The 19,465-nt window shown below is 48.1% G+C and overlaps 1 protein-coding gene across 1 annotated transcript; it reads right to left on the reverse strand.

Moving 5' to 3' along the window:
• Position 1: 1 nt before the first annotated feature.
• Positions 2-19,434, reverse strand: Strc (stereocilin). The gene is made up of 29 exons (XM_074065834.1): positions 16,653-19,434; positions 15,454-16,239; positions 15,343-15,367; positions 13,329-14,580; positions 12,455-12,517; positions 12,247-12,387; positions 11,911-12,077; positions 11,538-11,724; positions 11,297-11,412; positions 10,877-11,009; positions 10,255-10,440; positions 9,955-9,993; positions 9,623-9,790; positions 9,367-9,432; positions 8,761-8,886; positions 7,844-7,902; positions 6,720-6,843; positions 6,492-6,604; positions 4,635-4,770; positions 4,014-4,210; positions 3,737-3,827; positions 3,377-3,533; positions 2,709-2,878; positions 1,986-2,141; positions 1,454-1,596; positions 1,143-1,291; positions 700-797; positions 461-608; positions 2-260 (listed from the first exon to the last, which is right to left on the reverse strand). Exons 1-29 carry the CDS (start codon positions 16,702-16,704, stop codon positions 172-174), a joined length of 5,337 nt encoding a protein of 1,778 aa, XP_073921935.1. The 5' UTR covers positions 16,705-19,434; the 3' UTR covers positions 2-171.
• Positions 19,435-19,465: the final 31 nt, after the last annotated feature.

Below are 19,465 nucleotides of genomic sequence, written 5' to 3' on the forward strand. Positions count from 1 at the left end.
GATATGGCATGCTAAGAACACTGAATCTCAGGTGGGTGGAAAGCATTAGCATTTTACCCATAATCCTCATCAGCTTCCTGAGGATAATTAGGATACACTTCCATTTGCATTTTATTCATTATGACGTTATTATTTCTCTCCCAACAATCTCCCTCAGCTGAAAAGACAGGATCATAGCAGCTGGTTAACAAAGCTGATGAGTAATGCCAGGGCCCAGGGGGATTCTGACCAGTCCTGGAGGCCCCACGCTGAGCTTCGACCTGTAAACAGACAAAGAATGGAGGAATATCACAGTTCTGCTCCCTGGGAGCCATTGGGACTTAGAAATTAACTCTCTGCCTACAGACCCTTCTACTCCAGGGGTCTCCCTGGGCAGGAGTTAAGGGCCAGACAGCACCAAGTTCAGGCTTTAGATTCTGGGTAAGGAAACAGAGTATCACCTGTGCAGTTAGGAACTCACCCTGCTGTTCTGGGCTCTCTTTTCCCTCATACTGGGCCCATGCAACTGCTCGTCGCTGCTCAGGACTCAGAAGGGCCATTTGCTCAGGAGTGACAGCCACAGCCTGAACACTGGTGAGACTAGATAGCTGGGTAGGATTGAAGACCACCTGGAGGTAAAGACAGGAATCAGTGTGTCCATGTAGTCATGGGTCTTGGCTCACCTATGGTAACCCCAGATCCCAGTCTATCAAAACTTACGGCAAATTTAGGAGCAGGGATGGCAGAAATGGCAAGAGGGGTCAGGCCCTGGATCTGTCCCTGCAGTAGTGCTGAAAGAGCCAGGTCTGGGATGCCAGCTGTTGAAGGAAGCAGGATGCACCTAAATGTAATAGACTAACTTTTTTCCTATTCTTCAAATCTATAGGTCTGGGAATGTAGCTCAGTGGTAGAATGCTTGCCTAGTATGTACAAGGCTCTCCATTTGCTCTGTAGCATTGAAAGAAAACAAACCTATGAACTTCTCCTTCAACTCCTCCCAAAGTACCCTACCATAGACCTCCCTCAAAGTGTCTTCAGTCCCTTACCTAAACATATTCTCAGAGTCCACCTTAGGAAGTCCAGAGCAGTCCTCCACCCAGTCCACCCATGGTATGGAAAACAAACCCCAACAGCTAACAACAGCAATGGATCAGCCTTCCCACCTGCTATTGTGCCGATTTCAGTGAAGATCTCAGGCCCCCAGTTACTGACTGGGCCAAAGCCACCGGGCAGCACAAGGAGGTGGGCCAGAACCTCCAACTGTTCCTCGGAGCATGGAAGATGCAGGTTACCCAGGAAGAGAGCTGCTTGGCTGTGGAGGGGTGGGAAGGGAGACAAGTTCAGCTTCAGTGATAGAGGCTGTGGTCATGAGACAGGGAAAGGATAGCTTCATATGAGCTCCCTCCATGGGACGACCCCTTCATGAGCCCACCTTCACCTTAGCACTACCACCCACAACCTCTTCACAGGTGACCTAAACTCCCAACTGTTGATATGTTGTAGCTCCTCTGGCCGCAGTCCACAGAGTGTGTAACCCAGTGCTGTCAGGTGAATGAAGTCCAGGTGGCTCACATGCTGACCACTCTGCCGTAGAAAACTGGAGACCACAACCCGGAGCTGGGGTGCAAGTTGGGTGCATAGGATAAGGAGAGGAATCATGGGGAAATACTGAATGGGGAAATGGTTAGGGGACTGGTAGGTGCTGCTGGATAATAATATTCTTTTATTATTAAGATCAGAAGATTCAATGGCCGTGAAGAAGGTCAAGGACATCCCCTTCAAACAAACAAAAGGATAGAAAAAAAAGAGGCTTCAGAGAAAAGAGGCAAGAGAGAAGACTGTCCAGGGCCTCAGAGTGAATAAATCACTGATTTCCCAAGGTTACTAGTATGGAGCATTAAGAAAAGATAGAAAGAACAACCAGGGAGGATCACAGGAAAAATTTTCTTGAGTTTTGGTTAACCTATAGGATTGGGTCTGTGGGATGCATGTTTGGGGAGTGTTACCTGGACAGAACTCCAGCCATCTATCTGTCCCAGGGTGCTCAGCACTCCCCAATCCACCAGGATCAGTTCCTGTAGCTCCCTCTCTCCTAGACCTATTAAGAGCCGCCCCAGCTGTAGGATCTGCTCAGGACGGAATTCTCGGGGAGGGCCCCACAACTAGGAGAAAGAAAAGAACAGGAATGGAAAAAACACTGACAGAGTTAGAATACTGGATCTTAGTCTTGTCTCTGACCTTAGCAGTGGAACTCTGGGAAGATTACTTGTTTTTTCTTTAGTTTCCTCCACAGTAAAATGAGAGAGTTCTTCTAACTTAGGGGTTATTGAAAGACCCTAGAGTCTCAGTAGAAGAGAAAAGCAAACTACTCCATGAGTTTTAAACTTTTATGTGCACCAGACTCACTGAGGTTCCTGTTAAAATGGAGATGCTCAGAACCAAACCCTAGAGATTCTTAGTCAGTCCACATGGCACCCCAGCAATAGAATTTGAAAAACCTGCTCCCCAGATGATTTTAATACACACTAAAATCTGTCCTCCACTGAATTAGCTCCCTTTCCTCAAAATTGATTTCCTCCGATGTCCTACTTGTGATCCAAAACCTCTAATTCTATCTCCTGTTTTCCTCCCTCTCCCCAACTCTCCATTCCCTTGAGTCCCTCATCACACCCAACCAACCTTCCCATGTTTTTTCCCTCCTTTTACCTATTGTCTTCTCCATCCCTAACCTGCTTTGCCTTGCCCATGGCTGCTCGTAATTCCTCAGGCCCAAGTCCTGGATCTCCTGCAAATAGTGCCAGGCAATCCTCAAAGTCTGATAGTTCCATTTCTGCAATCTGCATTGCAGACCAAGCTGCTGGAAAGGTCCCCCGTATGTCTGCACAATTCGGTATTAGCTCTGAAGGGGAAAGGCAGGGCCGGAGGGTCAATGTAGCATTAAAATATGCCTAGAGATATCTGTAGATGGAATGATCTTTTCAACCTTTAGAGGATGGGGTAGTGTGGGCAGTGTGGATCAAAAGATGATTGTAGGGTAAATTTATAGGACTCAGAGGATGACGATTTGCAAATCTGCTCAAAGGGCACAGTACACATGAGATCCTTGACTTCTTTTTTTTTTTTTTTTTTTGGTAGAACTGAGATTTTAACTCAGGGCTTCATCTTGCAAAACAGATGCCCTACCACTTAAGCACCAGTCCATTTTGCTCTAGTTACTTTAGAGATGTATTTTGCCCAGGTTGGCCTTAAACCATGAATCTCCCAATTTCAGCCTCCCAACTAGCTAGGATTACAGGTGTGAGCCACCATGCCCAGCTGAGCCCAGACTTCTGACTGCATTGTTTGATACCCTCTCCTGTACTTCCTGCTGGACATATGAGTATTTGGGTAGCTTCACCTGGAAGATCCTCTGCAGCTGGCTGCACAATCCCAGCTACCAGAGCTGCTTTCTTGGGTGTGAGCTGTGGTCCCCCACACAGCTGTCCAACTCTGCTCTGCTCCCAGCTCTGCTGCTTTTCTAGAAGCCGCTCCAGGGTCTCTGGGCCCAAAGCCTCCTGCATGAGAAAGTAGAGGGAGGGTGGGGAGACCTGGACAAAGTCAGCGCCTGCTGCAGCTATAATAACAAAGTCCTGTCTCTGTTTAGCTGAATTCCCCAGACCCAGGCTGCACTTCTTTTGCCCTCCTTGGCCTGAGATACCCATAACCAGCTCACCAGTCTCCCTGTGCATTTACTCCCTCCCTTGTTCCTTCACCTCACCCTGGGGATCAAGGAAATAGCCTCCATAGACAGAGTGAATACTAGGCGTCCAACTTGCTCTACTTCATCCTGGCTCCACAACTCTGGTTTCCTGTGGGACAGGAAGGAGATCATGGGCTGGGGAGCTGAGGGAACTGGGTGAAAAAAGAGGACATGCTACAATTGGACACTCAGGGCTCCAAGGAACCTTTAAGCATATGGAATGGGCTGCCACTGACAATGGTGGTTAAGGGACTGGGAATAGGATTTATAATCTGAAGTTCCCAAAGGTCCATACCCAAGAACAGGCTCCTGCAACAGCAGCCGTCCCAGCTCTGTGGCAAATGTCTCTCCTAAGCAGAAGCCCTGTAGCTGATTGAGATGGGACAGCAGGATCGATAGGGGGATCCGTTGTGTGCTCTCTATCCCCAGGAATCCGACCAAGGGGCCCAATTTCACCAGCACTTCCTCTGAGATTGGGGTCTCCTTTGGAGCCTGGGAGAAAGGCATCAGGCCTTGGACAATGCACCTGACTCCAAGTATCAGACTCTTTGATCAAGATACCTAAGCCCTTTGACCTTCCCTCCCCTCCTGTTCCTTACTTAGCACCCTACAATAGTCAATGCCTTTGTACACTTTCTTAAACAATGAATGAGCTCAGACAGGACAAAGGAGAAAGATGAGAAGAGGAATCCAATGAATTTCTTGGACTTCAAGGGGGAATGGATAAAAACATGAAGCAAGCTATCAAGAATCAAGAGGCAGACCTAAAGGCTCAGACCTTATAGGGCCTTATAGAAAGGAACCTATTTGGCAGCATGAAGATGGGGGTTGGGCCTGGAAGAGATCAGAGAGCACTACTTGAGGGACAAACATTGTCAAGGGTAGCAGATCTGAGTATGGTAGGGAGGACTCTTACCAGGTTTTGTAGTGCCTTCTCTGCTAGGGCAACCTGGTGGAGTGGGGTCAGTGCCAGCAGCTGCTCTGGAGCACCTTGTACCAGCTCCACCACCAACATAATAGATTCAGTGGACAATCTGTCCATCATCTGGATCCTATAATTGCAATTTGACAATAGGGGCACTCAGTTGGAACTGACCACAGAACCTTGCATCCTCCAGATATAACACCAGAACAAACCCTGTGACCTGGACAGGAACTGGTATCGCTGAACCAATTCCTACCATTTACTCAAAGGGAGAAAACAAAGAGAGTGACCTCTTTGTAGTCTTCATGAAAAAACAAACAATCCTACTGATCTAATGGACTCAAAAACTCCAGATATTAAACACCACTAACTTTTTTCATAACTCTCTTGTGCAAATGAGAAACTTGGGTTTTCTAATTCATATCCAAGATCTTTCACTCATCCAGGACCTTGGTTCTAAAATATTTGAGAACCAACATATCTAAATGGATTTGAATGGCATTTTAAAAACAAAAACATGCCAGGCACCAATTGCTCACACCTGTAACCCCAGCTACTTGGGAGGCTGAGATTAGGAGGATTGTGGTTTGAGGCCAACCAGGGAAAATAGTTCATGAGACCCCATCTCCAACATAACCAGAGCAAAACAGACTAGAGGTTTAGCTCAAGTGTTACAGTGCCTGCTTTGCAAGTGCAAAGCCCTATGTTCAAACCCCAGTCCCACCAAAAAACAAAAATATCCTGTACTTTATACAGGATTGCAAATTATGGGACTGGGCCAAGTTGTATAGGAGACAATCTATGGAAAGGCTTATGAAAACAACTGCTTTTATCATCCTCATATCCCCAGGAACTGAAACCCAGCCTTTTCTGATTTGCAATTCAAATGGCAAGGGGCTGGATAGGTAAAAATGGGAAAAGAAGCACAAGTGTGAGATACTCATAAGCTAAAATCTCTGGGATGGAGGAAACTAAGGTTCACCTAGTCTTTTCTCCCCATAGAGCAGTCGATCTGCTCTATGACATTTCTTCCATGGGGCCATCCAGCTTAAGCTTGAATACTGCCAATGATCAGGAACTCACTTCCTTAATTTCCCTTAAATTGTGCAAAAATCTGATTTTAGCTCATTAATTTTAATCTTGTCCCATGGAATCATTCATAAATATTCCCATATACTTTCCACTTGATAGTCCCTAAGGTATTTGAAGGCATTTTTCACATTTTTCATATATTTTCTCTTTATCCACTCCTCTGAACAACTGAGAACACAGTACCCTTAACAGACTACAATCCTCTAGAGCAAAACTGGACCATTGTCTCCCTCAGTTAAAATACTCTATCTGTATTAATGTGGCCTAGATTATATTAAGATTATATGACTTCAGGGTACTGGTGGCTCACACTTGTAATCCTAGCTACTCAGAAGGCAGAGATCAAAAGGGTCACTGTTCAAGGCCAGCCTGGGCAAATAATTCATGAGACCCTATCTCAAAAATACCCGAAAGAAAAAAGGACTGGTGGAGTGGCTTAAGTGACAGAATGCCTGACTAGCAAGCATGAGGCCCTGAGTTCAAACCCCAGGAATGCTGAAAAAAAAAAAAAAAAAGATTACATGACAAGCCACAACACAGTCGCCAACCTCAGCTTCAGCTGTCCTATGCTGGGGCTATGCTCTGGGAGCTGGTGAATAAATGGCACAACCTTGAATATAATCCTCTGATTTGGTCTATAAATATCAGGAAACTACCAGACAGAGAATTGCCTCTTCTGGGGTATTTCTTAAGGGAAGACCTTCTACTCCAAGTTGAGCTTTCTGATGAGCTAGTATCTCCAACTGATGTACTTACGGTAATTCCAGGAGTAGCTTGGTGTCAAGACTACTCAGTTCTGGCTCCAAAGTGGTCAACTCTGGCTCCGGCATTGTCATTCTACGCTGTAGTTCTGCCCAGATACAGGTTCTCTGCACAACAGGACAGAGAAGCAGGGTCAGGACAGAGCTGAGTGTGGGGATTGTAGTTATGTACCTATGGTCCCAGCCTCCCTGCTCCCACTAACACCCAAGTACCCCCTCTCACCAGGCTCCCTCGAACCCCAGTGGGCAGTTGATACAGCATGTGTACCACATCAAGGAAGTCTACCATTGAGTTGATCTGTTGCAGAAACTCACAGGACATGCCCCCTGCCAGGTTGCCCAGAGCCCTGTGGGGGTGTGAGTGGGTAGATGCTTTTTAACACATGCCACACCTGTCTGCTCCATGATATCAATACCAACTCTTTCAACACAAGGACACATGTTCATTTATGGTCATCTATAGCTTGAGAAATGTTTGTACATAGTTATACTCGTTGGCTTCCCATAACATCGTCACTATTTATTAAAGAAGAAAATTAAGAATTATAGAGGTCAAGTGACATTCCCAACATTAATCTACTAGAAATAAACTAAGACTACATCTGTGTCTTCAGATTCTGAAGGTCCTGGTTCTTTTACTGTGGGTGTAGATAAGGTGATACGTACTTATTTCTTCAGTGGCTCTGAAGTTTCCTTGAATAAATTAAGAACAGCAGAGCTGGTGGAGTGGCTCAAGTGGTAAAGCACCTGCCTAACAAGCATGAGGCCCTGAGTTCAAACCCACCAAAAAAGAAGAATAAGAAGAAAAGAAGAAGAATAAGAAGAATACTGAATTTACATTGAATCAGGCACTGGGTTTAATATCATATATGTCTTATCTCATTTAATCTTCACAGTAATTACCTATAAAGTAAGTACTATTTTAATTCTCATTCTATAGAGAAAACTAAAGCTTATCGAGATTCAATGACTTGCCCAAGAGCATAAGTGACAGGACTGGGATTTGAACCTCTTCTGAGTCCCTTAGCTCTAGTTAGGATAGATGTGGCATTGTGGAAGGGCAGGAAAGCAAGGAGAGAGGGAGCCAGCAGAATGTTGATGAGGGTAGAGCTGCACATTGTCCATCTGTGTATCTTCTGCTGCACATCACACAGTGCCTGGCATATGACCACTCAAAAGATGTTAGTTGGGAGCTGAGTCTGTAGCTTAGTGATAGAGCATTTGCCTAGAATTTGTGAGGCCCTGGGTTCAATCTCCAGCAAAATAATAATAATAATAATAATAATAATAATTACAACAACAGTAATGCTAGTTGAATAAACTGACTGCCCAATGCAAGTTACTCACTGCAGATTCCTGAGGGTAAGGTTGGTGGGCACCTGCATCTTCTTCCAGAGAAACTGTGCCTATAAGAGAAAGAACAATGTTGGGCACTGGTGGCTCACACTTGTAATCCTAGCTACTCAGGAGGCAGAGATCAGGAGGATCAAGGTTCAAAGCCAGCCTGGGCAAATAGCTCCTGAGACCCTATCTCAAAAAAACCCATCACAAAAAAGGGCTTGTGGAGTGGCTCAAAGTGTAGACCCTGAGTTCAAACCCCAGTACCACAAAAAAGAAAAAAAGAAAGAAAGAAGAGGTATTTTCCAGCAGATATTACCCCAAGGACCTAAAATACCTTGAACTCAGTCCTGCCTCTCCACTCTATGGGTCCCTCCAGTCCCCACTCCCAAAATGTCTACTTCTGAAAAATTCCAAGATGGCAGCTAGAGGGAGGAAGCAGAAAGCGTGCCTCCTAAAGTAAAATCTTGGAGAGACGCTGGAGATACACCTTACAGGAAAAACCACCGAAAAGCGGCAAAACTTTGACTTCTCCACACCTCCAGCCTGCGCAGAGCATCTCCACTTCACGTTAAAGCGAGAAACCAGGAGGGCTCCCGCGCTGCCGCCAGACGCTAGTGCCCAGACGGCTTGGGAAGACGCCGATCACAAGGTGAGCTAAGCGGTACACGGTACTCCCACAGATAACCCTGGGCCAGCTCAGCATAGCCCCCTGGAGAGACCGACCCCCAAAATGTCTACTTCTTACAACTCACACACACACACACACACACACACACACAGAGAGAGAGAGAGAGAGAGAGAGAGAGAGAGAGAGAGAGAGAGAGAGAATTAAGTGATCCCAGCGATAAGGCACCAAATATGGCAAGGGCTAAAAAAATTGGAAGAGATTGACAGAGGGTTCCTGAGGGAAGAAAGAGAATTACCTGCTGTTCAGACCAGGGCAGCTCCCGATAACGCCTTCGGTTTGCCAGAAGAGCCACAGCGTCCAGTTGTAGCAGCTTTAATGGGAGCAGGGGAAGCAGGCAGTCTGGCCAAGTGGTGGGGATGGGCTGCTGGCAGTGATGGGTGTAGCAGTGGAGTGATAGGTGAGAGGGTCTGCACTCAGCCCTCAGAGAAGGGGAGCCATGGGGGTAGAAAGGGATCAAAGCTAGGACAGGATGGAGTGACATTCACCAAGGCAGCAATGAACACCTAGGTGCCCTCATATTGTAGGCTGCTATGGTCATGTTCCTGCTAGCTAAGCACCAGATGAACTGAAATCCCCTAGCTTCTCTGAGTCTTGGTGTTTTCATATGAAAAGAGGGTGTCTGGCCAGGAAGATTTCTCAGGCCCTTCTGGCTTTGACTTTGTAGGACAGTGTGGGTCATGCTGTCTTGCATCTGGAACTGAGACAAGCTGCTAATATCTAAGTGGGCACAGAGCTAACTGAACATTCAGGGTCACTTCAGAGGGAGTGTGTGAGGTAGTATCAGCCAGATGAAACTTCCCAGAACATGGAGAGGAGCTCAGTTGGGAGATCTCACACATACCTGACCAGGGATACACACAGCTGCACCAGCACCTGTCGGACCCATATTTTTAACACCGTTTTTCACCTGCATGAGAATTGGCAGTGTGTGTTTTCGTATTTGTGTGTGTGTGTGTGTGTGTGTGAGTTTGGGTGTGTGTAAGGGAATGGGGAGGTAGACAGGGGCCTTCCCTAGCCACAAGGAAGAGGCTTTTCAAGTTTTTTCCCAACCAGCACCCATTCTCATTCTCATCCCATTCTCCCCGCTTATCTCATACCCGAAAGGTCTGCAGCAGTGCTGCAGTCTGGCAGGCTGAGAGACGCGACAGTTCAGGAGCCAGGCAGGAACAGGCCCCAACCAGAACTCGCCTAGGGATGGCCTGGAGGGTCTGGAGGTTAAGACCTGGCAGCAGAGGGTGCAAGAAGCAGAGTTCCTCCAGGGACAACTGAGGAACAAGAGAGACAAAGGCCTGAAGAAGAGGATGATGAGGAAGACAACAATCCAGTACAACAGGTATGAGGGGAGCCCAGAGGGCAAATGCAAGAGCCAGGAAAAAGGTAGACAGACATAGACCTCCAGGGGGGATGATGAGAAGTTGTTGCTACTCACATCTTGCCTAGGGAGGAGCCGTCCAAGCAGCAGGACAGCCTGGGATAGGATGGGACAGTAACAACAGCTCTCAGGCCTCAGCAGCTAAGCCCCAAACAAGTCTCTAGGACTACCCCTACCAAAACTTCCAGCTCCCTTTCAGCTACTCCCAGTCTGAGTGCCAGTCCTTCTTGAGCTGAGGAAGGAAAATGAGGAAGACCTCATTTTCACCTCTAGTGCTCACCCAGGGAAAGGAAGGGCTGATGTTATCTCTACATGTGATTCTCTTGACTAGGGCTCCCAGGAGTAAGACAGGTTTACCTGGGCAGGTGTGACACTGGTCCCCTGTAGAGCAGGAAGCATGGCTCTAAGCTGGGGCTCTGACAGCTCCTGCAGGAAGCGGAGGCCCAACTGAGAGAAAAGAGGGGCCCAGACCCGCAACTCCCGAGGGCTTAGCGCATCTCCTCCTCCAGACGAGCGCAATACCCCCAGAAGTTCATATGCCACCTGGAACCAAACAAGGTTTAAGATTGAAGAGAAAAGGGCTGCTGGAGTGGTTCAAGTGGTACAGCACCTGCCTAGCAAGCATGAGGTCCTGGGTTCAAACCCCAGTACTGGGGGGAAAAAAAAAGATTTGAAAGAAAAGACATTCTCCAAATCCACATCTGGATTCCCCAGGGCCTGGGCTACTGGGCTAGGACTTGGAACCAGGGATGGACCAGAGCAAATTAGGTTCAACATCAGAAAGCTTGTGCCTGGGGTGCCCTAGACCAGGTAGAATAGGGCTAGGAAGAGGTGGTAACAGGTAAGAATGAACATGGAGTATGAAATGGAAATGGCAGAAGTGGGGTAGGGAGTTGGCACCACTGTGATTGAGCTTGGTTGTTAACAATGAGCAAGTCATCCACACAGTCCCAGGGGACACCTGTGTAAAGGGGCTTACCCGTCCTTCCGGTCTGAGGGTCCCGTTGGCTGCACATTCCAGCAGTCCACGTTCTACTGGCCCCATTGGATCACTCAAAGGCACCAGACTCTGCAGTTCCTCAGGACTCAGGAAACAGGCAAGGGACCCAAGCCTGAGGGGGGCAGGCATGAAGCTGGCCTTCTTGTGGTCACTGAGGCCAGCACGAAGGCAGGGACTACATGAGTATATGGAATACTCTGACCTTCTGACCCCTAAACTAGGAAATGTCAGCACCATATATAGGCCTCTCTCCTGGAGCTCTACATTGCCCTACTTGGCCTGTCCCTGTCTCCTCTCTGGCCCCTTCCTGCCTAGGACACCTGTCTACCATATTATCTTTATCTGTCCCTATCTACCTCTCCCACTCTGACCATGGTCATCCATCTCTCAATCACTGACCTGCGCACTTGCTCCTTGCCATCCTCGACAGTCTGGTTCACCAGGCTTCGCAACACATGTCGGGCATGCCCTGGACCAAGACCTGCTCCTGGCCAGCTATCTTCCAGGGCCTGGATCTGAAATGGGGAGGGTCAACTCCAGTTGGGATCGCTGTGGGACACGGGCCCACTAGGAGACATGTCACTGACTCCTATCCCACCTAGCTGAAGATGGGCCAGTCAAGTAAAGATAATTATCATACCTGATGAGGGCTGAGCTGTAGAAAGTTCTCCAGAGGGAGGTGAGGGAGCAGGGGTAGCACTGCCCACAGAAGTTCCTGGGGCCAGGCAGGAACTTCTCCAAACAGCTCAGGAGCCAACAGTCGCTTTGCCAAGGCCTCCTTCTGCTCAGGCCTCATTCCTGAGCTGTGGTCCCTGATGGCAGCCAGGCTGGGGAGAGTAATGGGTCTTAACCCTTTGCCTTCTTCCAAAATGCTATCCCTTAACCCTCTATAGCTCTGTTATCATGGACCGGAAGGAGACTCTTCCTGGTTTAACACAGAGCTCTGGAAGGGGATGTCCTAGTTGTATGGGGTTGGTTGCCCTACCACTGACAGTTGCTGGAGTAGTGCTTACACACTCTCATTGGCCAACAGGGATGGTGGGAAGCGCATCAGATCAGAGACTGCTAAGAAGGGGATGAGTGGCGACAGGTCAATGAAGAGCTGGGAGGTAAGACGTGGGTACCGCTGGAGCAGCAGGGCTGTCAGGCGACCCATGGCCTGCTCCTCCGATGGTGGTACCTATGGGGGCAAGGAATGGATGCTGACTCTGAAGATGCTCAGAATCCTTGCCATCTCCTCTTTGGAATCCCCCCTCCCACTAAGGCAAGCCCTCTGAACCCTAAGTTCCAGGTCCCCTTGATCCCAAGGTTCCCCCTCCATTCTTGCTCCTTTCTCCCTCTATGCCCACCTGCAGTTGGGCCCAGGAACGATGCATGAGTGTCAGGAAGCCCTGTGCAGCCTCCATCTCTGCAGAAAGCACGACCTGCTGGAGATTTTCTGGGGGCATGTGCAGGTATGCCTGAGAACAGAAGGTCATGGTGGCCATGACCTGACCAAGAAGGAAACTCAGGCTGTGCCTGTCACACAGCCCACCCATGTGCTCTTCCACCTGTTACCTGCACTAGAATCTTCAGAGCCCAAACACTCTTCTCCCTCTGGAGCAGATCCCATAGTATAGGCTGGTGGGAAGAAAGACAAGATGCCAAGAGAGGTTTCTTTCAACTCAATTTGTAGGGATGTTTGTCCTTCATCTGAAGCTAGTATGCATGTCTCTTCAAACAGTAAGCCCCTTTAGGTCTGGGGCTATGTCTCTAACTCCTCTTGTATCCTCTCCTGTCCATAGATGGTTCAACAAATACTTGTAGAACTGATCTTGCTCATAACAAACACTTGATGAGTCAATTATGAAAAGTAACATATTTTAAGCTCCTTCACTCTTCAAAGAAACTAGATCCCAGAAAGAAAAAGCTGAAATTAAATTACTTGCCTAAGGTCACAATAATTTATGGCATAGTTGAACCTAAGAAAATCTTTTGATTCATAGTTCCCCTGAATCTTTCTCATTTCTGCCTTACTTTCCTGTATTCTGCCAGCCCCCCATTCTCACTTACTGAAGAGAGAAATCAAACCCTCTAACTTGATTCCTTTCCTTTCTGGAGCAGAAGAAAAGGAGAAGAGTCCAAAGAGTGTAAAAGAACAGTAAGAGAGTATTTATTGCATGTTTATGTATCACGCCTAACCCCACATACATATTATCTCATGCAATTTTTACAACCAGCCTAAAGTATTTGTACTGTTATTATCCCAAGTTTATAGATGTTGCTGTACAAGGTTGGGCACAGAAGTTGGGCACAGAACTAAGATGTGAACCAGTCTGTCAGACTAAGTAGCTGTATGCTTAAATCACCATAAGAACCATACTACTGCTTCTTTGTATTGGAGGAATTCCCCTGGAGGCCCTTTCTGGTTTGGCACAGGCAAATCACTCACACTGAAGCAGGACAGCAGCTCCATCTTGCTTATACCAGAGCCAAGGTTGATAGTGGGTTCAAAGCTTGATGGCGTTGACTGTTCCTGCTCCAGGTACTCCCCAACTGTCCGCAACACACTGCGTCGGCCCTCTGGGCGGAAGGCATCCCAGAAGGAGCAGTTGTCTGAGAGACTGGAGAGCAGCAGGGCCTGACCCAGCATCCCCTGGGTCTCAGCCCCTCCAGCTCCTGGACCCATAAGGAAGGTCAGCAAGCGCAGGAGATAGTGTAGGCGTGTGGGGTGGGCAAGAGCTGGTACAGAGGACTGACAGCGTGGCAACTGGGATAGCATGGCAAGCAGGAAGGGGCCAGGGGCCAGGCAAAGTGGGGATGGTCCCAGAGGTGGCAGAGAAGGTAGAAGGGGGCCCAGCAGCCCTTCTAGAAAGCAAGTGTCATTGCCCCCACGACTTATCCGGCACTGGCCTGCTAGCCAAGCCCAGAAGGGCACCAGGGCCTCATACATGGTGTCATTGGCACAGACCATCAGTAAAAAGCTGCCCCCATCTGGACAGCGTTCCCCACAGGGTCCAATGTGGCAGGGTGGGAAGGCAGTGGAATCCGGGGTAGGGCCCTGGCACACATGCTGAACCCAAGCCTGGTTTCTGGGGGGTACAGCCTGCAGACTCGCTTCCACACACATCCGCTCAGCCCAAAGAGTCTCATTCTCCAAGAAGCACCCCCAGAAGATCTCTGGGGTGAGGGGCACAGGGACAAGGCCTTCAGGACAGCTAGTAGGGGGTGGGAGCAGACCAGCACAGAGCCTCTTTACCAGGCGGCGGTTGGGGCCGGACAGAGCTGAAAAGGAGAGGTTGCTACAGATTGCATCCAGAAACTGCTCAGGAAACTGGTCATGGCAGGCTTGTAGCCAGCTTTGGGCACCCGGTGCCCATGAGACTGCATACCACACAGCTGTCTGGCAGATGGCACCGGTGCTTGGAGGGGGCTGTGGGGTCACAGGCCTGGCATGCTGGCAGAGCAAGTGGATGGAAAAGTTGGAAATGCTGTAGGGCGGAGCTGGGCCTGAGTGATTCTCACAGAGGGCCTCCAAAGAGATGGCTCGTCGTTGGCGAGGAATGATGTGGGCTAAGGGCTGGGAAGCCCTAGGCAGAGGCACACCCGAGCTTAGGCAGTGCAGGAGGGCAGGAGGTGGGGGTGGTGATCCAGACAGAAAGCCCAGCGCCTGGACATCCCAGGAAAGGTTGTGCCGGATACCCCTGGGTGCAGAGGGAAGAGCAGGCAGGATCTAGTCAGTTCACATTTCCTCCAGCTAAAGTTTTTGACCCTGGCCCAGAGCCCTACAGTGGGCATGACAAGTACAAGCTTTTCCAAAAATGAGATCCCTGAGAGTATAGGGGTTATTGTTTTAAATTTTGGGGTGGGGGAAAAGAAGAGAGATCTGTGCTGCCAAGGCACAAAATCACCTAGGACAGCTTCAGTGGGAGTCCCTTCTATCCATGTGCCTCCCCCCACCCCTTTTCACTTCTCTTCATCTGGGTTTAGATAGCTTAAACACAACCCTTGGCTGGCTTCGTATCAGGAAATCTGCCCAGAAACTGAATATGTGTTCTGGCGTTGTTGTACTGAATTAGAAAGGGAGTGGAGGAGTCCAGTCTTGTTCTCTTGTAACACCCCATATTTATTAGCTAACATTCATTAAGCACTATGTGCCAGGCACTCTTCTAAGCGGTTTACACATTCAGTATAAAATCATTTGATTCTTTGCAACAACTCTGCATTGGCTAATATTACCATCCTTGTTATACAAATGGGGACATGGAGGCACAGAAAGAGTATATGATGTGTCCAAGGTCACATGGCAAGGCAGAGGGGGAGCAGGGACACCAACCCAGTCACACTCCAAAATCAGTAATCCACTCTCCTCCCATCAGTTTTCAGCTCTGGAGGCTGATGCCTTCAGCTCTCTACCTCCAGATTTCCCAGGCCCAGCCCCTCAGGACTGGTCTCTTGTTACTTACCATAGCAGCAGCTGTTGAAGGTTACCTAGGAGAGAAAGAGCAAGGAAGAGAATTACTCCAATCCCACCTTCTTTCCCCACCACATCCCAGTCCCATCCTGGCCGCACTCACCTCCCTGGCACTGTCCATTGTCATCAGGCTCTGGCTGGCCCAGAATGGAAAAGACCTCATCCTGCAGGGAGTGAGTGACACGGAGCAACCCCTCCTGGAAGGCAGCATAGAGGGGGGGCCCCACTGTGCGTAGCAGACCTCCCCAAAGAGCTTCCTCAGAGCTAAGCTCCCCTATTGGGGTAAGCAAGCCCAACAGACCCTGCAAAAAATGAGGGGCTGGCTCCCTCCCATTGAGACCTGTAGCATTGGTGGGGTCCATACTGGGCTGCACCTGCAGCAGGGCCTGCCAGCGTGTGCCCTCTAACAACAGCAGCAAAGAAGGCAACCAGTCAGCAGCCAGGACACAGTCAGAGGGCCCATCACGGGTACATGGGGGCCGTGTAGGGGTAGGGGGTCCCCCTGGAACTAAGGCTCCCAGCAGCACCTCTACAAGTCCACCCAGCACACCAGCCTGGTGCATCAAGAAGTCCCGGGGAGTTTGCTCCTGTCCCAGCAGTGCCAGCACATCCCCCAGCAGCCCTAGCATTGGCTCCCAGTCCGGGCTGCCTCTCAGTGTCACTAGGAAATCATGGAGCCGGAGGGCCGGGGGCTGAAGAGGTGGGGGCTCTCCCACTGGCCCCTCCCCCATTCTCCCAAGTTCAAAGGAAGAAGAAATGTTGGCCAGGAATGCCGAGAACCGTGAGTGGCTAAGGGAACTCTGGGGAGATTTGTCCAGAGTGAAGAGCAATGACTTCAGGAGGGAAAGACCAGGATCCAGGGACTGAGGCCCAGTAGGGATCAAAGTCACTGTAAGGAGAGAAATCAGAGGTCATTAAAGGGAAGAAATCTAGAACCCAAAGTAGTCTTGCCTCTGAGCACAATTCTCTCCCTGGATCTGAAGGTGAAGTGAGGGGATAGTGAGTGGAGCCCCTTTCATTGTCCTACAGGAAGTCTTGGTCTGCTTTCTTAACCCTCATTGTCACTGGTAGCACCAGTCTGTCCCTCTTCTTTGCCCCTTTCACTTTTATGTAACTGGTTAAGCTCCATATTATATCTACTTTTTGAGGCAGGGTCTCACTATGTAGCCCAGGCTAGTCTTGAACTCCTGATCCTCCTGCATGCTAGAATTACAGATGTGTACCAACACATCCAGCTAACTTCCACATTCTTAAGTCTCTATAGCAATCCTCTCTTTCATCTCCAGCCCTGATCACTCTCACCTTCACAGGACAGCAGAAGCAGGAGCAGCAGAGGCCAGCGGCTCAGAGCCATATTTCCAGGTGTGCACTGGTTCTAGAGGTGAATTTGGTTATTCTCACCTAGTGTAAGATAGCCAGGTGAGGGCAGGGCACTGCAGGAGCCTAAGGCTCCACTAACACTGTAGTGTGGTCTTTCAGGAAACAGTATCTGTAACCTGACAGCAGGTTTGTCACCTGAGCCACTGAATACCTGATCTGTTGGCTCTGGAGAAGGATGTGCTTCTTCAGTGAGAGTGACCAATGATAGAGGATCCCAGGGGGCCCTTGGAGGAACCCAAGGAGACAGTGTGAGTTAGGAGCCAGGGATGCAAAAAATAGGCAGACATGAAGATGGAGAACTAGAAACTAGAGTTGTAATCTGGGGATCTGAAGAAAAATGTGAAGAAAACATACAAGGAGCCTTGCATGTGATATCCAACACCACAAGAAAGAGAGGGCAAGCAAGCAAGAGTTAGTGACAGACTGAGAGAGAGAGAGAGAGAAGACAAAGGAGTCTAATGAAAACAGAGGTCTGGTCCAAGAATAGAACATTCAGGAAGAGGAGAGCTGCTTTAGATATACTCCCTAGAACCCCAAACTTTAATAAGAGTCAGGCAGGATCCAACCTTTCAACTTACAGATAAGGAAACAGGCCCAGAGAGACATGACTTGCTCATTAGGCCACTCAAATATTTGGGGTTTCCCTTTAGCTCTCTCTCTGTGGTCTAGATGAAAACCCTATAGAAAATTCTGAGCTGGCCAGATGTGGTGGCACATGCCTGTAATTCCAGATACTCAGGAGGCAGAGGTAGGAGGATCACCGTTCAAGGCCAACCCAGGCAAAGTTAGTATGAGCCCCTTATCTGAAAAACAAACTGAAAGTGAAAGGACTAGAAAGTGGCTCAAGTCTGGCAAGTGTGAGGCCTTGGGTTCAATACCCAGTACTATAAAAAAGAAAGAAAAAAAACTTTGCTGATGCTGTGTAGCCCAGGCTGGCCTCAAACTCAAAATCCTCCTGCCTCTTCCTCCTAAGTGCTGTAATTACAAGTGCACCACACCAAACCAAGCCCTTTTTTGCATTATCAAACTGTCTCTCTTCCCCTATTCTAGGAAAGTAGGCAAAACACAGGCATTTGAATTTGCTCACATTTCCTTCTAACAGAAAACAAGTCTGATGAACTGTCAATTGATGAAAATTGCCTATTTCTCTTTTAAGTGTTTGTCTTCTCTTGTGAAGAGTGTTTTTAACCAGGCATGGTGATGAAGACCTGTAATCCCAGTATTTGAGATACTGAGGCAGGAGGATCTCAAGTTCAAGGCCATCCTGGGCTACACAGCAAGACCTTGCCTCAAAACAAACAAACAAACAAACAAATAGAGTTTTAGATATTGTTTCAATACTCAGTTCATTGAGGACATGTCTATAAAGCCCAATCTTAAATCAAAATTTAAAATATTTCAAGTCTGATGGTATAATAATAATCTATGACATTTAGAGCCCTCACTATTATATATATGATTGATCTCTTAGCCATATTACTATTAGCTATTTGGTTAAAAATTTTTTTAAAAACTATTTTTTTTCTGAAAACAAGTTTTATTTAAATAAGGGTTTAAATACATTATATAACATTAAAACTGGAAGGGAAAAGAAAACCAAAAACCAGTTTGTTACTTCACGTGGCCTTGGGCAGCTGTTGCTAATAAGCTGAAAGCTCTACAGCTAGCTACATGACTGACAGCATCAGTCTGGTATTTTTCCCTTGTCAGAAGTTTAACTGTATTAGGCTGGCCTCACATTGTTGTTTGGATATCCCTTAGCTAGGATATGTCTGGCCAAAAAGATGACTTAGTGGTGAACAAGATGTCCTACCACTTCACTGGAGGGAAGATGGTCTGGTCAGATTAGAGACACCAGGGACTCTACTACTTAAGACTCCCTCTAGTGGCACAGCTGCTGTTGCTGCCTTACCCCATCCTCTCTTGATCACTGTAGGTTATTCAAATGGTGACATTCTCTTAGGGCAGGGGGCTTTGCAGAGGGAAGATTGAAGAACTGAGATTTGAACTCAGGGTCTTGCACTTGCTAGGCAGGCGCTCTGCCACTTGAACCACACCTCCAGTCCTCAATTTCATTATTAATGCACTACTGCCCTAGAAGGTTCACTTAGAATTACAAAATTTTAGAGATGGAAGAGACATAAAGAATCCTCTGGCAAAAACTTCTCATTTCCTAGACAAGGAAACTGAGGCCCAAAGAAATGGAATGACTTGGCTTGGACACCAAGGAAGTTGGGAGTAGTACTGGTAGTTTCCAAAGCCAGTCAAGTTGGGATGAGGGCTAGCAGAGTGGCTCAAGTGGTAAGAACACCTGCCTTCTATTCACAATAGCCAAGTTATGGAAACAGCCAAGATGCCCCAGCACTGACGAATGGATTAAGAAAATGTGGTATCTATACACAATGGAATTTTATGCAGCCATGAAGAAGAACGAAATGTTATCATTCGCTGGTAAATGGATGGAATTGGAGAACATCATTCTGAGTGAGGTTAGCCTGGCTCAAAAAACCAAAAATCCTATGTTCTCCCTCATATGTGGACATTAGATCAAGGGCAAACACAACAAGGGGACTGGACTATGAGCACATGATAAAAGCGAGAGCACACAAGGGAGGGGTGAGGATAGGTAAGACACCTAAAAAACTAGCTAGCATTTGTTGCCCTTAACGCAGAGAAACTAAAGCAGATACCTTAAAGCAACTGAGGCCAATAGGAAAAGGGGAACAGGTACTAGA

The sequence above is a fragment of the Castor canadensis genome, chromosome 2 (genome assembly GCF_047511655.1).
Source record: "Castor canadensis chromosome 2, mCasCan1.hap1v2, whole genome shotgun sequence".
In the NCBI taxonomy this organism is placed as follows: domain Eukaryota; kingdom Metazoa; phylum Chordata; class Mammalia; order Rodentia; family Castoridae; genus Castor; species Castor canadensis.